Source organism: Glycine max, chromosome 6 (genome assembly GCF_000004515.6).
Source record: "Glycine max cultivar Williams 82 chromosome 6, Glycine_max_v4.0, whole genome shotgun sequence".
NCBI lineage: Eukaryota > Viridiplantae > Streptophyta > Magnoliopsida > Fabales > Fabaceae > Glycine > Glycine max.
The window spans coordinates 432289-448969 of NC_038242.2; the positions used below are offsets into that span (position 1 = coordinate 432289).

The window sequence follows — 16681 nt, forward strand, 5'->3', positions numbered from 1 at the left end:
TTTTTTCCTTTTAATAAAAAATTGTTAAAAAATCTTACATTTTCTGCCCGTTTGCCATCATCATGTAGGAAGAAATACATTCATAATCAGAAAGCACCTTTAAATCCAATTGATATTCATAGAGGAGCATAATCTAATCACCTACATATATACAATAATCACAAGGCTTGCATCAAAGTCACTATGTCATTTCTCTATAAATAAGTAATAAACACAAACAAAGCCCGTAAAAATAAAAACAAAAAACTATAGAGACACTAAACAGAACGCGAAATCAAATCAAACAAACCATGCATCAAGAAAAGTGGACTGAAAATGAAGAAGCACGAGAACAAGCAGCAACACCCCGAGGGGAGCTACCCTCTGATGGGAAGTGGTGAGTTCTCCTACGCCTCTCCAATGGCAAGGAGTTAAAGAAGAACCATTCTGAAGTATACACTGACGATAACCAACGAACTACGAGTATAAGCACCACTGGTGTGGCTAACAGCATCCACCCCGAAATGCCGAGGAATAACAGGATCAGTGATAAGATTAGCATAACCGGGTATGGCACGGGGTTTAGAGTGAAACCGTCCAAAACAGAGGATGCTCTGCTTCTACCATAGCCCATTTTCATCTCAGATGAGTTTGTTTGTTTCCTGTGTGAGTGTAACCCATTTAAAATGATAGTCAAAAATACGATATCCTAAACAAGGGTAATGTGTAGGACATCACATAACACAAAACAAAGTGTTTTTCTAATTAATTGTTTTATGAACGGGTAGGTTTGCATTGTCAATAACTGAATACATATTTACGAGGGATGCCCCACCATTCAAATGAAGACACGTTGTAGTTATTCTGTGCCAAAGTAATGTTACCTGTTAAAATGAGGAAAAAGACTAACGTACAACTAATAAATTATGTATTCCTCACCATAAAAAAATCTGGTTAATTTTTTTTATCATAAAAAACTAGTTAATTATAATGATAGAAAGTTAATAATATTTCATAAATAATTAAAAGTAAATGAACATGATCGAATACAAATGTGTAACTAATCTTTGCCAATAAAAAAAACAGTTAATAATGTCATAAGATTATTGAAATATTTAAGATTTAATTATTTTTGGATTTTTGAACTTTTACCAAATTTTAAATTACGTCCCTATTTTTTTTTTCTAATTGGGTCCTTGCAGTTTTTAAAACGATGGAGGCATAACTCACAAGCGCATAATTTTTTAATAAGAAAATGATATAATTTTAGATTTTTAATTAACTTGGGATAGCAATATAATTATCTATAATGATATGTTAAACTTTAATCTGTTTATTTTTTTTATTTCTCTTAAATGTTTCTTGAATTCATGACTGAATATAAGTGTTATCGGTTTATTAGTTTTTTTAGGAAAGTTGATTAGATATTTACTTTGGTTTACTTTAAAAAATTTGAAGAAAAGTAATTTTTAAAATAGTCAATGAATTCACTGTATTTGATTTGGTAGGTTTGCATAGTGAATGCCAATCCGGATGCTGCTCAATAGTCAATGTGAGGGTTGCCCCACAAGTAAAGCGTAGCCACGTCTTAGTTGTTTCGTGCAGGAGTTTTATTTATTTTTAATTAATTGAGCTAAATCCTTTTAAATTTATCTTTCTAGTTGTATATGATAAATTTTTTACCTAAATATATTTTTATTAGTGTAATTTAATTTTTTATTTTATCTTTATTTTAGTCTTCGTAAAATATGTTTATTTTATTTTTTATTTTAAAGTATTTTGTAAAATGTCTTTGTAATGAAAAAAATATATAATAAATGACATTTTAATTATAAGTAAAGTGAATGTTATATATAATAAGAAAAAGCTTGTTAATTGCAAATGCATCCCCACTAGTTCTTGCATATAACTTATGCTAATCCCTGTGTGGTGGTTGCACAGAGATGCGTAATCCCCTTAAAAGTGCTTTAGACCGAGTCAGGACGATACAAAAGAAAATAGTTGAGCTGCTGTGGGGACAAACTTAGGTAATAGGTCACGGTTGAGCCATTTCAATTTTCAAGTCATGAAATGAAACCATGTTTTTTCTTCTTCTTCTTCCATGTTTAAACAATTGGAATAATCTCCACAAATTATAATCAAACTTCTAACATTGCAAGACCCTATTTTCCGTCACACGGTTTGCCCATTCCTAAAGCCACAATTTAATGTTCATACCAAAAGAAATCATATTCTCCCCGAGAATTAATTTCAACTATAACTTACGCATTTAAAATAGAAGCGTCACAATTTACACAAATCCGTCTTCATTAACTGTTTAGAATTGGCTCTTCCAAGCAATAAAGCAAGCACGAAAGTTCAATGTACTATATTATTTTTAAATTATAACGCAATGATTCAACCCAGAACAATCAATAAGAAAAGGTTACTGTTCTCATCTGGATTATATATAAATTAGCTAGTAACACGACCCTGACCCTCCCTTTCTAATTTTTGTAACAAGAATGAAATAGGCACATAATTTACATGATCATAATATTCCAAATACAATATTTTACAAGGTGGCCAAAGATATGGGATATATATAATTAGAGCTGTGAATACAATACCAATCATGGATCCAACAAGTGTTGGACTGACACTAGCAGTAACAGTAGCAGACATGCTTACACCGATAGCACATTGGCTTTGCATAGACCCTCCTTGGAGTTCCAATAAGCGACAGCAAAAGCAGGATGAGTAGTACTAGTATTGGTGTGATCAAAGCTGACCAATTCGTCTTCTTTTCTTCAACTACTACCACTTGTTCACGCGTAAAGAGCCAAGGTATGCCAAGAAGCATCAAGGCCACCGCCAACATCACAATAACATCTGATGTATGAGTACTATAAGCCTTGCGTTTATAGCAATAGTAACCCATCCTCAAAAATCTGGAAAGGATTAATTATAGAGAGATTCTTACACTGATTAAGTGGATCAAAGCATATAATAGCAAGGAAAAGCCTTTGCTTCTATGGAACTTTATAGAACAAACCACTCATCACATCAAATATTAATATCCACCTCACAACATTAGATAGTTGCATAGTTGTTCTCTCAACTTTTTCTAGTAAGCCATCACATTCAGCAATAATGGTTATAACAGGCCCCATGACGTGGTGTCAACTTGATGGCCTATGTGGCACGTGCTTAAGATGGTGATATGAAGTACCCTTTTGGAAATCGGACTTGTTATAGGGACAAATCACTTCATTATGAAAAGGAATTCGATTTCTATTTGGCTTTATAGCGCACTATAAACTATTTTTGTTTCACATCACTTTAATGTGATCCTTATCATCCTCTTTATCTTGTAGGTACTGTAGTCTGCAATATATAGTTTTACCTATAAAACCAAATCCTTTTCTAACTGTAGTTCTAATATGGTAGCATTTAAAAACTTATTTGGTGTGTGTTTGGGTAGAAGGTTGCAAACGTGCATTTGAGGCAAACTTACGTTTGCAGAAGCATCATCACTCTTATTTTTACTTTCAATTTACTTTTATTCGTTGAATTTATATAGAATCACGTGTATTGCATTTCCAACTTAAATCCAAACACACACTTGATCATCCACAATCAAACAGAAACAAGGAAGTCCTGTTCATTTTTTACAACCACCAAAAGGTTTTAGTCTCTAATCCATTTTCCTACATCTCTATTACCTTTTGACTAGTAGAATTTGCTTTCTGTTAAGTGTGCAAAAGTCTAATATCACAACCACACATTATATTGGCAAATTAAGCAAGAAAAAAATATCTGTAACCACCGGGTTCATATTACCCCACAGTGAAAAAATGTTAGGGTGCAGGTTGGTAAGATTGGAGTTAAAAGTAAATATGGATAGGTACTCTGACTTTTTGAGATGGAGAAAAAGAAAAGGGACAATCTGTTGTGTGATTGGAAAGTATAACATTGCGACTTCTGATGCCACTTCTTTTGGGATCCATATCCTGAATAAACCCATATCATATATAAACAGAGAAATTAAACTGCGCAGTAATCTTTTGCTGTTTTATGAATCTGCAGTATGATTATCAAAAACAACTGGATAAAAAGAAGGAAAATAAAAAGGATGTCATACAAGCGAAATACTGTTAAATTAAGGCCAAAATCATCTTATTGTGGAGTCAAATTGCTTTTATTATTATTATTATTATTAGGTATGCACATCAGTTTCAAAAAAGTTTCAATATATATACTTGTTCAATTTTAGCACCGCAAATAAACAGTCCATTCCTATGTTTGCCACAAAAGGCAATATCATGGCCCTATCAGTCAGATTTATAGGATCAAATGTCTTGAAATAGGCAGAGGTATCAGGAAAGTGTGTTGAAGTATATAAAAGATTACACGACTAAAATGGTTTGAAGTTTGATCCTCTTGAATCTTGTTACCACAAATTGTAAAAACCCATGTACGTTAGCAGAACTAGGAGATACTGGTTGATGGTTAAAAAAAAAAAAAGAAGAAGAAAATGTCACAGGTTTGTTTCTTCTAGTAATAAAAATTAACAAACTTATTACCCAACTTAACTTAGTATAGTTTAGCTAATTAGAGTTACTAAACTCGGGTTAGTTAGCTATACCAAGTTAGTTAGAGTTAGTTATGTTTGTTGTGAGTTAGTTGATTAGTTGAGCTATAGTATATAAACTCTTGTATCAACTTCTCTCACAATTAATCAATAATAGCAAGTTGATTCAGGTAACTCATCTTCTTTCTGCTTCCTTACACTGCAAGCTACTGCAGTTTTTCTCCTCCATGTTCATGGTGATATTTGTGAAAACTAACAATTAACATTCGTGTAGGAAAAAAAACGTTAATAGAAACGATGTTCGAAAAGTGGCTTAAAGAGTACAAGGTGTACAAATATTTTCAACAAGAATGGCCATAAAACCTTAAACTAATACACTCCTTTGTGTAATTACAAAATTATTCCGTTGTAATCGATACTCACAACAGTATCCGATAAGTCAATCTTAAAGCAATATCTGTGAAGGTATCTTTTTTTTTTTTTTTTCCTTGAGAATGTGAAGACATCTTGATCAAAGTCAAAAAGTTACTCTTTAAAAAAATAAAATTAACGGTGGGTCTGGTGTGAACATATTATGCAGCAATGTACAGTACACTCCCTCACAGCCCAGGTACACATTTCCTTTTTCTTGTGTGAACCGCAATTGTAAGTAATCAAACTTTAAAATTTACATGTTAAGCAATTTTGTTTAGAGTGCGTTTGGATAAAGAATTTTATCAGAGGAAAGTAATTTATCAGAGAATTTGAATTGATGTAATTTAGAATTTATTGTTTGGATGTTTTTTTATGAAGAATTTAAAATTTTGAAATCTTAAAACAGAATTTTAAACAACTAAAAATCTGAAATTTCAATTTTTTTCTAAAAGGTGAAAAATTGAAATTCTCTTCTTATAGTCTTCTTTAAGAAACACCGTCTGACACTCCTAAAATATCGATCGGGTGTGAGCATAGAGGAACAAACACGTAACACACCAACAATATCTTCTCTTTTTTTCATTCATTTTTTTCATCCTCATAATTTTAATTTTTTTTATCCAAACACAAAATTTTGAAAATAAAAGAATTTCAATAGTATTTAAAATTCTTAGAATTTAAAATTTATCAGAATTTTTAATTTCTCCATCGAAACACACTCTTAAAGTATTTCCATACCGTGACTAATCGAGGTCTCTCTTGTCCTCTTCCTCTTTTGTTTGATAACCAAAAATAATACTAATGTATTTAACTTGCGAATATGTTGCTATTCTACTAGGATTTTGCTGGAAATGAACAGAGAACAAAATGACATTTTCCACGAAGTTATGCAACAGTGTTCCACGATGATTTTTACTTCCTTATTCGTATGGACCCGTTTAGTATAAGTGGACTGGGCCACACACAGCAGGGCAACAAAGGACATGTATCTTATAGAAGATGGAATACATTGGGCAGGTCAATTTCTACACGGGAATTGCCGTTATATCATCTTTCTTTGTTACACCACTCTTGAATTTTTTTTATCTTATATTCTAAAAATATAATGTATGATAAAACTTTTAAATATCTAAAAGTATTTTTTTTTAACAAATTTTGAAATTAAAATTAACAAAACATTTCAAAATTAAATTTCCAGTTCACATTCAAAATATTCTTCTAAAAATTTAATTCTTGTTCTGATTTAGTCCAAGAGTAATTTTTTTTAACTCAGCAAACAAATTATTATTGATGAAAAAGGCACTAGAGGTGCCAACATAACAGAAAGGGAAGGCATCGAATGAAAAAAAAAAACGAGGATCCGTGAGGTTAAACCATAAGGGAGATACAAATATTAATTAACCACACCAATCATAGCCCAGCACTATTAAAATAACATCAGAATCCATATCTACCATCCATCATATATATTACGTATAGCATGTAGCAGCGTCGATTCAAGCCAGCCCTCGTCGAGAAAGTTAAGGAGTAATGATACCCTCAAAGCTTTGTTGATGTCCAATAATCCTCCGTTCGAGTTAGAGAGCATGTTTCTCTAATTATGAGCCTTCAAGTTGGAAGCATAAGGGAAGGAACAACCATGGTCAAGAATTCCGAAACTCAAGTCACTCAGAGACGAGTTAAAGTATCCAAGATTAGAGAAATTGCATACCTTGTACGGGTAACTATAAGGTAATAAAGTATACATATTAAATTATGTTAAGATTTTATCTAAAAATCTAATAAATACGTCATAAGAGTTAAAGTATCCAAGATTAGAGAAATTAATTTTTGACACTGTCAATATACAGATTTTTACATAGTTAATTACCTAATTAGAAATTGCTACAAATAATTCACCCAAAAAAAGAAATTACTACAAATATAATTTTTAAAATAATTATTATAAAAGTAAATAACTTAATGCATTCTAATAAAATAAAAGTAAATATATTAAATTTTATATCAGTTATTCAAGAAATGTTATGATTATCTTAAAATAAATCATCACGTATGTATACAATAATTTAATAAAATTCAGAAAGTATTGTTAAAAGTTTAGAAAAACAAACATATTCAATGAAAAAAATATTAATATTTTTACGTGAATATTTATTTCAATTCAAGACAAACATCTTATTAAACTATTAGCTTGTCCTTCTAATCATTCAAATATAAATATATACTATTGTTATACAAATAAACAATCAAATATTGATAACTATATTCATATTTGAACAAATGTAACCTGTAGAATTATGTAACTTTATATAAACTTTAATTACAATAGGAAAATATTTTAAAACATTGTGTATTTATTGAATGAAATTCTATATATATATATATATATATCGAAGCAGTGTGAGAATAAAAATGAAAAATTAAAGACAATGTGAATTTTGAAATTGTAACTTTGTGGCTGAGTGAGGGTCATGATGATGGTAGAGTGAATGAGCAATATTAAGATCACACGTAGCATCACAATATCAGCGCGCCTCCGTGTATCATGCATCATAGTCATACAAACAAACCCATTCTTTCGTTGTTTCCTTCACAGATCACAGATCACAATCACAACACACAGTGAAAGGAAGAAGGACCTTTTTGTTTCACGTGCTTTAACTTCTTCTCTTCTTTCTCTACAACTTTACTTTATAGTACTGTAAACCAACCCACACAAAACAAAAAATATCTCCCAACTTCTGGGGGTTAGTTTTTCTCATCTTCTTTATTTCTATGCAATTTAAAATGATTATCTCATTTGACCCATTGAGCCCTCTTTGCCATGCATCATGTTTAATTTCGAGTTTGTGTTCCTACACTAAACATTTTGGAGCTTGCATCATGCCTAAGTGTAAATCCTGAAACTTTTCTGATCCTTAATTAATTTGATGGCAACGTGCAAGTGGTTTTCTGATCACGTTGTACAACCACGGAGATTTTAATTACAATGTTGTTTCTTCTCCAGTTACCTCCTTTTTTTAAAATAATTTTTCTTTTTCTTTTTTGTGGTTGTCTTGTCTGGTTAATTTGCTCAATGCTTATTGAGGTTCTCTTTTTTACATTGTCAAAATCTTATATATATGAGACTTTCACTTTAGGATTTGGGAGAATTTTGGCCAGCTAGGTAATTAAGAAGTAAAGCTTTTTTAGAATTAATCGAAAAACAACGTTGTGCTTGTGCCTTTTAGGGATCTGGAATTGGAAAGTTGGAACTACATAGTTAAAACTTAAAACCACTGCAATACTTGTATACTTCTATTTCCCAATTAATCTGATAATTAAAAGTTAAAACCACTTGATTTTTTTTCTTCTGTTGAGTAACGACAAACCACTTGAATTGAACAGTGTGATGTTATTTTCAAAATTAATCTCTTGGTTGGTGTTTATAATCTTCATGTAGTATCATTTTGGGGAACCTGTATGTCTGAACTCAATCGTTTCGGATTAAAAGAATGATGCATGAGTTTGGAAATATATGTTTTTGGGCTCATGAAGTGTTAGAAAACGAGGAATTTAGGAGTTTGTGAGTGTGGTTTATATTTATGTTAATTTTATGTCAATAAACTTAACTGTGCAGGATTTTGAGCAAGACAATTGGAAGTGCTAATATTTTGGAAGATGTCTTTGTTTCCGACCGATAGGTCTCACAATGGGAGTTTTAAGAGCCCAGAAGCACTAGTTAGTGTGTCAGAAACGGAGGAATTTGATTTCTCAAAAGCATTAGATAGGCCAAGGGCTTTGAATATAGAGAGACAAAGATCATGTGATGAAAGATCAATGAGTGAACTATCCATAGGCTTTTCTCCACGTCAATTGGCCACAAAAGTTGATAGTTCATCTCGCCTGGGAGACCTTCTTGATCATCTACATTCTCCTCTGCCAAAGTCAGGTATTAATACTCCAAGATCAGTGACATTGGATCCACAAATTCCACCTCCATTAACATTAGAAGCTTGGGAAGAGCTGAGACGTTCCTTGGTATATTTTCGTGGTCAGCCAGTTGGTACAATTGCTGCTTTGGATAATTCTGATGAGAAACTTAATTATGATCAGGTAGCATGACCTTTGATATATCTGTTTCTCCTATGGTATCTTTTTTTTTGTGTGTGTGGGGGGGGTGGGGGGAGGAATTGGCACAATTCCATCACAATACTTGAATTTTGGTTAGACTTCTAGACCATGTTATCTTTTATGGATCTACTACACTCATGGTTTCAAGTGATATAAAATCCACTAACCGGATACACATGCTATATTACAGCTTAATCTTTTAGTTTTTACTTCCTTGTCATGTTAGATCAGTGGTTTTGATCATTATATACTTCTCTTTCCTTGCCTCCATATTTTTGATTTTGCTATGAGGTCTAATCTAAGGTATATTTGCATTTGTGCATAGGTATTTATAAGAGACTTTGTCCCAAGTGCTTTGGCTTTTCTGATGCATGGGGAAACAGACATTGTTAAAAATTTTCTTTTAAAGACCCTTCGCCTTCAATCATGGGAGAAAAAGATTGACAGATTCCAGCTAGCAGAAGGGGTGATGCCTGCTAGTTTTAAAGTATTCCATGATCCAGTTAGAAATCATGAGACCCTGATAGCAGATTTTGGTGAAAGTGCAATAGGCAGGGTTGCTCCAGTTGATTCTGGATTTTGGTGGATTATATTGCTTCGCGCATACACAAAGGCTACAGGAGACCCTTCTTTGGCTGAACGGCCTGAATGTCAAAAGGGTATGCGCTTGATCCTGAGTTTATGCCTGTCAGAGGGGTTTGACACGTTTCCAACTTTACTATGTGCTGATGGATGCTGCATGATTGATCGAAGAATGGTGAGTTTTCTGAAATTTTGATTGTCTAGTGTCTTGAAACTAGGCATTGATTAGGCCAAAATGATTCATGATCATCTGTTAGGGGATTTACACTGACTTTTATAGCTATGGTTAATTTATCCATTTCTTTCTTTCAACTTTGTATTATGATATTTCAGGGTGTTTATGGGTATCCAATTGAAATTCAAGCATTGTTCTTCATGGCTTTAAGATGTGCCTTGCAATTGCTTAAGCAAGACATGGAAGGGAAAGAGTTCGTGGAGCGAATTGTGAAACGGTTGCATGCCTTAAGCTATCATATGAGGAGCTACTTTTGGTTGGATTTGAAGCAACTTAATGATGTATACCGCTTCAAAACAGAAGAGTACTCGCATACTGCAGTGAACAAGTTCAATGTGATTCCTGATTCATTACCAGATTGGATATTTGATTTCATGCCTCATCATGGTGGATACTTTGTTGGGAATGTGAGCCCGGCTAGGATGGATTTCCGGTGGTTTTGCCTGGGCAATTGCATTGCAATCTTGTCGTGCATGGCAACTCCTGAGCAGTCAATTGCAATCATGGATCTAATTGAATCACGATGGGACGAATTAATTGGGGAGATGCCTGTCAAAGTTTGTTATCCAGCAATTGAAAGCCATGAATGGAGGCTAGTAACAGGATGTGACCCTAAAAATACTAGATGGAGTTACCACAACGGGGGATCCTGGCCTGGTAATTCTATTCTAAATCCTCATGCTACCATTATGGATTTCAAATTAATTAATTTCTCTGTGACATGTAATTGAGTTTTTCAATTCATGAGAAAAAGCTAATAAGCCTCGTTAAAGTGTTATGTAGAAATTAATTAGAATCACTTACTAGGACCATAAACATGTGGTGGTGCTAAATCGTGTAACAGTTTTTCTCTTATTGGGATATGATCATAGAGCTAGACACAAGATAATGATCATTAATTATATTTTCCTTCTCTAGTATGTATCCTAGACTCCTACCTTAAATATTAAAGGAACTGTCTAAGATTTTTGTTAAGTGAACTCTAATTTTTTATCATTGTGAAATTTGACTAGCTCTGTGCTCATTTAGTAGGAGCTGACAACACACTTTGAATTGAGATGATGGCATGATGCTAGTAATTACATAATTTAGATACATTGATTTGTGGTGGTTACAGTTCTATTATGGCTTCTGGCTGCGGCATCGATCAAGACTGGGAGGCCCCAAATTGCAAGACGTGCCCTTAACATTGCAGAGAGCAAATTGCTGAAGGACAACTGGCCCGAATACTATGATGGAACGACGGGCCGATATGTTGGAAAGCAGGCCCGTAAGTTCCAGACCTGGTCCATTGCTGGTTACTTGTCTGCTAGGATGATGCTCGATGATCCATCCCATTTAGGTCTTGTTGCTCTCGAAGAAGACAAACACCTCCAGCCTTTGCTCAAGAGATCAACTTCCTCCACTTTCTGACTCACTTTTTTTTCTTCAATGGCAATGATAAAAAGATAAAAATGTCACGGAAATCAAGCTTTCTAGTTTCTATTTTACATTTATTGTGTTTACGTGTTCCGTATGTGGAAAGCTTAACGTCAAGAAAAATGCTACATGCAAAGCTTACAATTATATTATAGGTCCAAAATTCTGGATCGAAAAAGTTACAATTATACATAGGTTAAAAAATTAGATGCTCTTAGCAAGTTAAAAATAACAAGTACAGAAGAAAATCTAATCATGGTCTAGAAAAAAAAAAGAAGCAATCTAATCACTACAAAGAATATAAAGAAACCTAATAAAAAAATACACAATCAAAGCCTCCTAACCACAAAAAAATAAAAAATAAAAACTACAACAATTAGGATAACTCACTAATTACAAAGAATAAATTACAACAATATAAAGATGACCTTGTTAATATCTTCTTAGTTTCTCTCTTGCAAAGGGTCCCTGATAAAAAAGAATATACTCTCCTGGTGAAGATGAGATCCTTAATTAACTCGTAACAATAATTCAACTTTTCAGTTTTTACCTATTATATGTAATCACCAAAAAAATAACATCAACAGATAAACGAGTTATGGGAATTCCAATTGGTAAAAGCATTTCTTATCCATCTTCGTTGCAGAAAAAAAAAAATCTTCGTTAACTAATCATATCAAAAGACATAAACCAACAAAATTTGAACAAATTATCAAGTAACAATATACAGTAAACGAGTTAACTTCACTGTAAATAACAGCAGCATTAACAGCATAATTTATTTATTACAATTTTTTATACTAATACTCATGAACATCAATTAATTGTCAAAACAGGTAATAAAAAACGAGATCAATAACAAATATACAAGGGTGTTTGTTAAGTTATCCAATTTCATTCAACATTTCTGAGTATTTTAAAGACTCAAAATTAAGTGTAAATGAAAAACTCAAAATAAATTACCTGAAATTTTGAATTTTTATTTGTAAATCTAATGAGAGTTTGAGATAGATTTCAAGGATTTATGATTTTGTTAGGATTTGTTTTAATTTGATTTTGGATCTACTTCCTCTATTAGAATGTGGATCTTATCATTTACTAAGAATTGCTATTATTTCTACCATGTTTTTCTCTAAATAGGAAACTTGATGATTTAAAAAATCAAATTGAATTTGAATGAAATATAAATTTTATATAAAATAATTATATTATTATTATTATTTTTAGTACATATTAAACACTAGATACTATAAAAATTTATCATGTTTTTTATTTTATGATACTCTTATCTAACTTTATGTCTTACTATTTATTTTATCCACATATTAGTATTTTTTTGAAACGTACTAAAAAGATCGAATGCAAGAAATCTAATAGTATCAAGATAACATAAATAATAATAATAATATATTTGATATTGTGAAAAGTGTGGGCTTTTTCACTGAATGGGCGATTTTTTTTTTTTTACTTTTTTCATTTAAGAATCGATTTTAAATTAAATTATTATTGAAAATGAAATAAGTAATAAATAGATTTTAAAGTTTTTTTAAAAGATTTTTTATTTAGTTGTTTTAGGTATTTATTATTAATAATATTTAATAATTTAATAATAAAAATAATTGTTAAATTAAACTTACGACTTTAAGTCTTACGATTTTAAAGTCATAAATTAAAATAAAAAATTAAACGTAAAATTTTTAACATTTCAGTTGAAAAAAGTAAAAAATAAAATAAAATAGATGGTAACAAATATTAGGATCTTTACCTCAGAAGTATTAACAGGTGTCTGTGGTGATCATAGATTATAAATAGAATCGATCCCAAGTAAAAAACAGTCGTAAAAAAGCCGAAAAGTGCGTAAATATTTAACGACACTGGCTGGGGTGGGGAATTGAAGCGAGTCAGCGACTAAGTTGACGTTGACTTGACGTTGACGTTTGAGCCAGTCGAGTTGTGCCCTAATTCAGAAAGAATTGAATTCCGGGAAGGAAGTTCTGAATTTCTCATTGAAGGAACGCAAAATCATAAAATCAAATACAGTACCAAAAAAGAATAAATTTTTGGTTTGGTGGAAAGAGAAAGAAAAGAAGGGATCATCATGAGGAGTGGGAGAAAGTCGATCCACGCAATCACGACATGGGTGCGGCGGCAACCCCCAAAGGTCAAGGCTTTTCTCGCCGTCGTTTCCGGCATGGCGGCTCTCGTCCTTCTCCGCTTCATCGTTCACGATCACGACAACCTTTTCGTCACCGCCGAGGCTGTTCACTCTCTTGGAATTTCTGTTCTCATCTACAAACTCATCAAAGAAAAAACTTGTGCCGGTCCGCTCTTCTTTATTTCTTATCATGTCTGCAATTTCCTTATAATTTTTTTTGTCTTGTGATGAGGATGGTACCGTATTTGACGCCTTTTCTCACTACTATTTGTGATGTACAGGATTATCACTCAAATCCCAGGAATTGACAGCTATATTTTTATCTGTTAGGTTGTACTGCAGTTTTGTCATGGAATATGATATACACACCCTGCTTGATTTGGCTACTTTGGTAACCACACTGTGGGTTATATACATGATTCGTTTTAAATTGAAGTCTAGTTACATGGAAGACAAAGACAATTTTGCTATATACTATGTGGTAAGCTCCTTCTCTAATTCTTTTCATTTTACTCAAGTCAAAGGTTATATATACTTGTGCATTTATCTGCTCCTTTTTTTTAAAAAAAAATATATTGACTGCAGATGATACCCTGTGCTGTGTTAGCCTTGTTTATTCATCCATCAACTTCACATCATTTATTGAACAGGATTGCCTGGGCATTCTGTGTATATCTCGAAGCTGTGTCAGTACTGCCCCAACTCCGAGTCATGCAGAACACCAAAGTATATAAGAATATCCATCATACATGTTGTTTATGCTATCCAATTCTACTCTCTTCCTTCTTAATTTCATTTTATTTTATGCTTTCAGATTGTTGAGCCATTCACAGCACATTATGTATTTGCCCTGGGTGTCGCAAGATTCTTGAGCTGTGCTCATTGGGTTCTTCAGGTATGATATGTTCTTCCAAACTTGTGATTGCATTAATCAGCTCTATGAACCATTTTCAAATTCAGCTGTCACTTCATTTCTGGCTTGTGTGATCAGCTATCTGGTCGATCAAGGAGTGAAATGTGAATATAATTATAATTTGTAATTTCAAGTTTGGCTTTCATTTCCAATGGCACAATAATCAGCTTTCTTCTGTAAGTATTACAGTGTCATGTGTTTGGCCTGTAACTGATATCTTTTAATTGTTTGTATGTTCTATCTTTTGAAATTAAGTTAAATCCAATTTCTTAGCCAGTGGGTTACAAGTTTGCCGTTCTTAGCACATTTTTTTTAGTAGTGTAACTTATTGGATTTACTAATTGCGAGTCTCCTACAGTCCTACTAACTTACCATTTCTTGTAACAGGTGTTAGATAGTCGTGGACATTTGTTGGTTGCCTTGGGGTATGGATTATGGCCGTCAATGGTGCTTATTTCAGAAATTGTCCAGACTTTTATCTTAGCAGATTTCTGCTACTATTATGTCAAAAGGTTAGTTGAGTGCATTACATAGGGATCTTTCCTATTTTGAACCTTCTTTCACGGTATTGCTGATAATGTCTCAAGAACTTTTCAGCATGATTCTCTTCCTTATGATATTTATTTTATTGCAGTGTTTTCGGGGGACAGTTTGTTCTCCGCCTACCTTCTGGAGTGGTGTGATAGAAGATTCACATCACTGCATACTTGTGTTTAAATTAACTTAATCAAGCAATATGGTCGGTTGTCATTGTCGGGGTCCATATTGCGTTGAAAATGTTTGGCTCCTTGGAAGAATCTGGTTCTTTGTAAAGTTAGAGATGAAGGGAAAGCTAGAAATTTATGTTGAAGGTACAGTATTTGTAGCTGGAAATGCTTTACATATAACATGTCTATTTGCTTAGGCTCTTCAAATTCAGTTCTTGACAGAACTTTTCCACGTTATCGTATTTTAACTGCTTGACTTGAGCCAATGAGGGAGTCGTCATAAAGTTGCTTTGAAGGGATTATATTTTCCGTCACATTTAGATTAAAGTATTTGTTGAAGGTTTTCTTTTTCCGTATCCAAAATTAGCTTGAGAGTTTAATGCCTCGTATAAACACGGTCCATGCTAATGATGGATTTGAGGATAGTAGTGACGAACAATAAGATCAATTAGGTCCCTGCTACGAATATCTTCAAAAACAATCGTAACTCCAAAACCCAGTAAGTATCAAGTTCATTGCAACGGTTAAAGCTGTCATCGTTTGGTGTGTTTGGTTTTACATTTCGGATGTAAGGATTTTAAATTTTGAATGTGATTTTCAGAAACTAATAATTATTGTTTTCTCGTTCTAAATGTGATTCCTTCTATGCGATTCATTATTGAAGAGCTGCCCAAAACCTTCCATGTCCTGGAACACATCACCGGGCTTATTAACATCTAGCTAGTTGCTATCCCGTAATTTTGATACAAGTTTGGTAACGCTTAACATTAGAGAAATAAACACAACTTTTCCAAGAAAATTTCAAAAATTAATAAAAACGAGTGATTATTAAATAAAGTTAAATTAAACATGTAAGTAAGCGATATTGATTTTTACAACAGGGAGGTAGGTTGTATGGGTATAGGTAAGCATTTACAAAATTTATTTTTAATGATATTGATTTTGGTTAAAATAATATGTTAGAGCAGAGTGATTGATGTTTGAATGTTTTTTATTTTAAAAGCAAAGTTAGTAGTAAGACTATTTTTTTTTTAACCTTAAAGCTAATAAAAATTATTGCATCTCAGAATCAATTTTAAACTTATAATCAATTTCTCAATATGAAACCAAACATTCAAATATTTTATTTAAAATTACATCAGCTGATATTTCAACATTTTAAGTGATCTAATGTGCATCTGAAGAACACTTAACGAGGGTCTTTTGTGGCCCTTGTTTTAACCAGCCATTAAGTCCTGCAAGAACAAGGGCAGGCATTAAATAACGACAATTATCACTGCATTTCTTGGGCAACTAAGTACGAAAATCACGTTTTCGTTGTGTGTGCATGGGTATTTTAAGCCATTTGGAACCCCTTCAAACCCCCTGTAGCTTACAAAGTCTAGCAGGTTTGTGCTTGAGCTCAGTACTAGCACATTGTCCTTGATTAATGTCTGAATTTCAAACAAATAACAGAACCCATGAAGTAGGGCCTTCCATTATTAAAATCAAGTTACTCAATCATTCCATCATCATGGGAAATTTCAGAGACAAACAATCAAAACCATATTGCTTTATGTGATTCACTAAAGTATGTCAGCATACATGTTTA

At 32.6% G+C, this 16681-nt stretch overlaps 3 protein-coding genes across 5 annotated transcripts; 2 read left to right on the plus strand and 1 right to left on the minus strand.

The window, feature by feature from the left end:
- Positions 1–295: 295 nt before the first annotated feature.
- On the minus strand, positions 296–613 carry LOC100816143 (uncharacterized). Its single transcript, XM_026128709.1, has one exon. The coding sequence runs from the start codon at positions 611–613 to the stop codon at positions 296–298; it is 318 nt and encodes a 105-aa protein (XP_025984494.1).
- A 6969-nt stretch (positions 614–7582) lies between these two features.
- Positions 7583–11907, plus strand: LOC100808650 (probable alkaline/neutral invertase F). 2 transcript variants are annotated; one of them, XM_006581041.3, is made up of 5 exons: positions 7583–7713; positions 8586–9061; positions 9405–9836; positions 9995–10553; positions 11014–11907. In XM_006581041.3, the coding sequence occupies exons 2-5, from the start codon at positions 8627–8629 to the stop codon at positions 11307–11309; spliced, it is 1722 nt and encodes a 573-aa protein (XP_006581104.1). In that variant the 5' UTR covers positions 7583–7713; positions 8586–8626; the 3' UTR covers positions 11310–11907. The 2 variants fall into 2 exon arrangements, with proteins under 2 accessions (XP_006581104.1, XP_006581105.1); XM_006581042.3 differs by lacking the exon at positions 7583–7713 and adding an exon at positions 7733–7859.
- Positions 11908–13160: 1253 nt separating this feature from the next.
- LOC100777294 (ER lumen protein-retaining receptor erd-2.2) lies at positions 13161–15297 on the plus strand. 2 transcript variants are annotated; one of them, XM_003526999.5, is made up of 6 exons: positions 13161–13636; positions 13752–13951; positions 14056–14196; positions 14285–14365; positions 14771–14895; positions 15018–15297. In XM_003526999.5, exons 1-6 carry the CDS (start codon positions 13414–13416, stop codon positions 15064–15066), a joined length of 819 nt encoding a protein of 272 aa, XP_003527047.1. In that variant the 5' UTR covers positions 13161–13413; the 3' UTR covers positions 15067–15297. The 2 variants fall into 2 exon arrangements, with proteins under 2 accessions (XP_003527047.1, XP_040872141.1); XM_041016207.1 differs by having other exon boundaries at positions 13164–13636; positions 13801–13951.
- The last annotated feature ends 1384 nt before the right edge of the window (positions 15298–16681 follow it).

Coding starts and splice junctions, on each gene's coding strand:
- LOC100816143 (XM_026128709.1), bottom strand. CDS start 613: ATGGGCTATGGTAGAAGCAGAGCATCCTCTGTTTTGGACGGTTTCACT.
- LOC100808650 (XM_006581041.3), top strand. CDS start 8,627: ATGTCTTTGTTTCCGACCGATAGGTCTCACAATGGGAGTTTTAAGAGC. Junction 9,062..9,404: donor AGAAACTTAATTATGATCAG/GTAGCATGACCT, acceptor ATTTGTGCATAG/GTATTTATAAGAGACTTTGT. Junction 10,554..11,013: donor CAACGGGGGATCCTGGCCTG/GTAATTCTATTC, acceptor TGGTGGTTACAG/TTCTATTATGGCTTCTGGCT.
- LOC100777294 (XM_003526999.5), top strand. CDS start 13,414: ATGAGGAGTGGGAGAAAGTCGATCCACGCAATCACGACATGGGTGCGG. Junction 13,637..13,751: donor CAAAGAAAAAACTTGTGCCG/GTCCGCTCTTCT, acceptor TGTGATGTACAG/GATTATCACTCAAATCCCAG. Junction 13,952..14,055: donor ATTTTGCTATATACTATGTG/GTAAGCTCCTTC, acceptor TATTGACTGCAG/ATGATACCCTGTGCTGTGTT.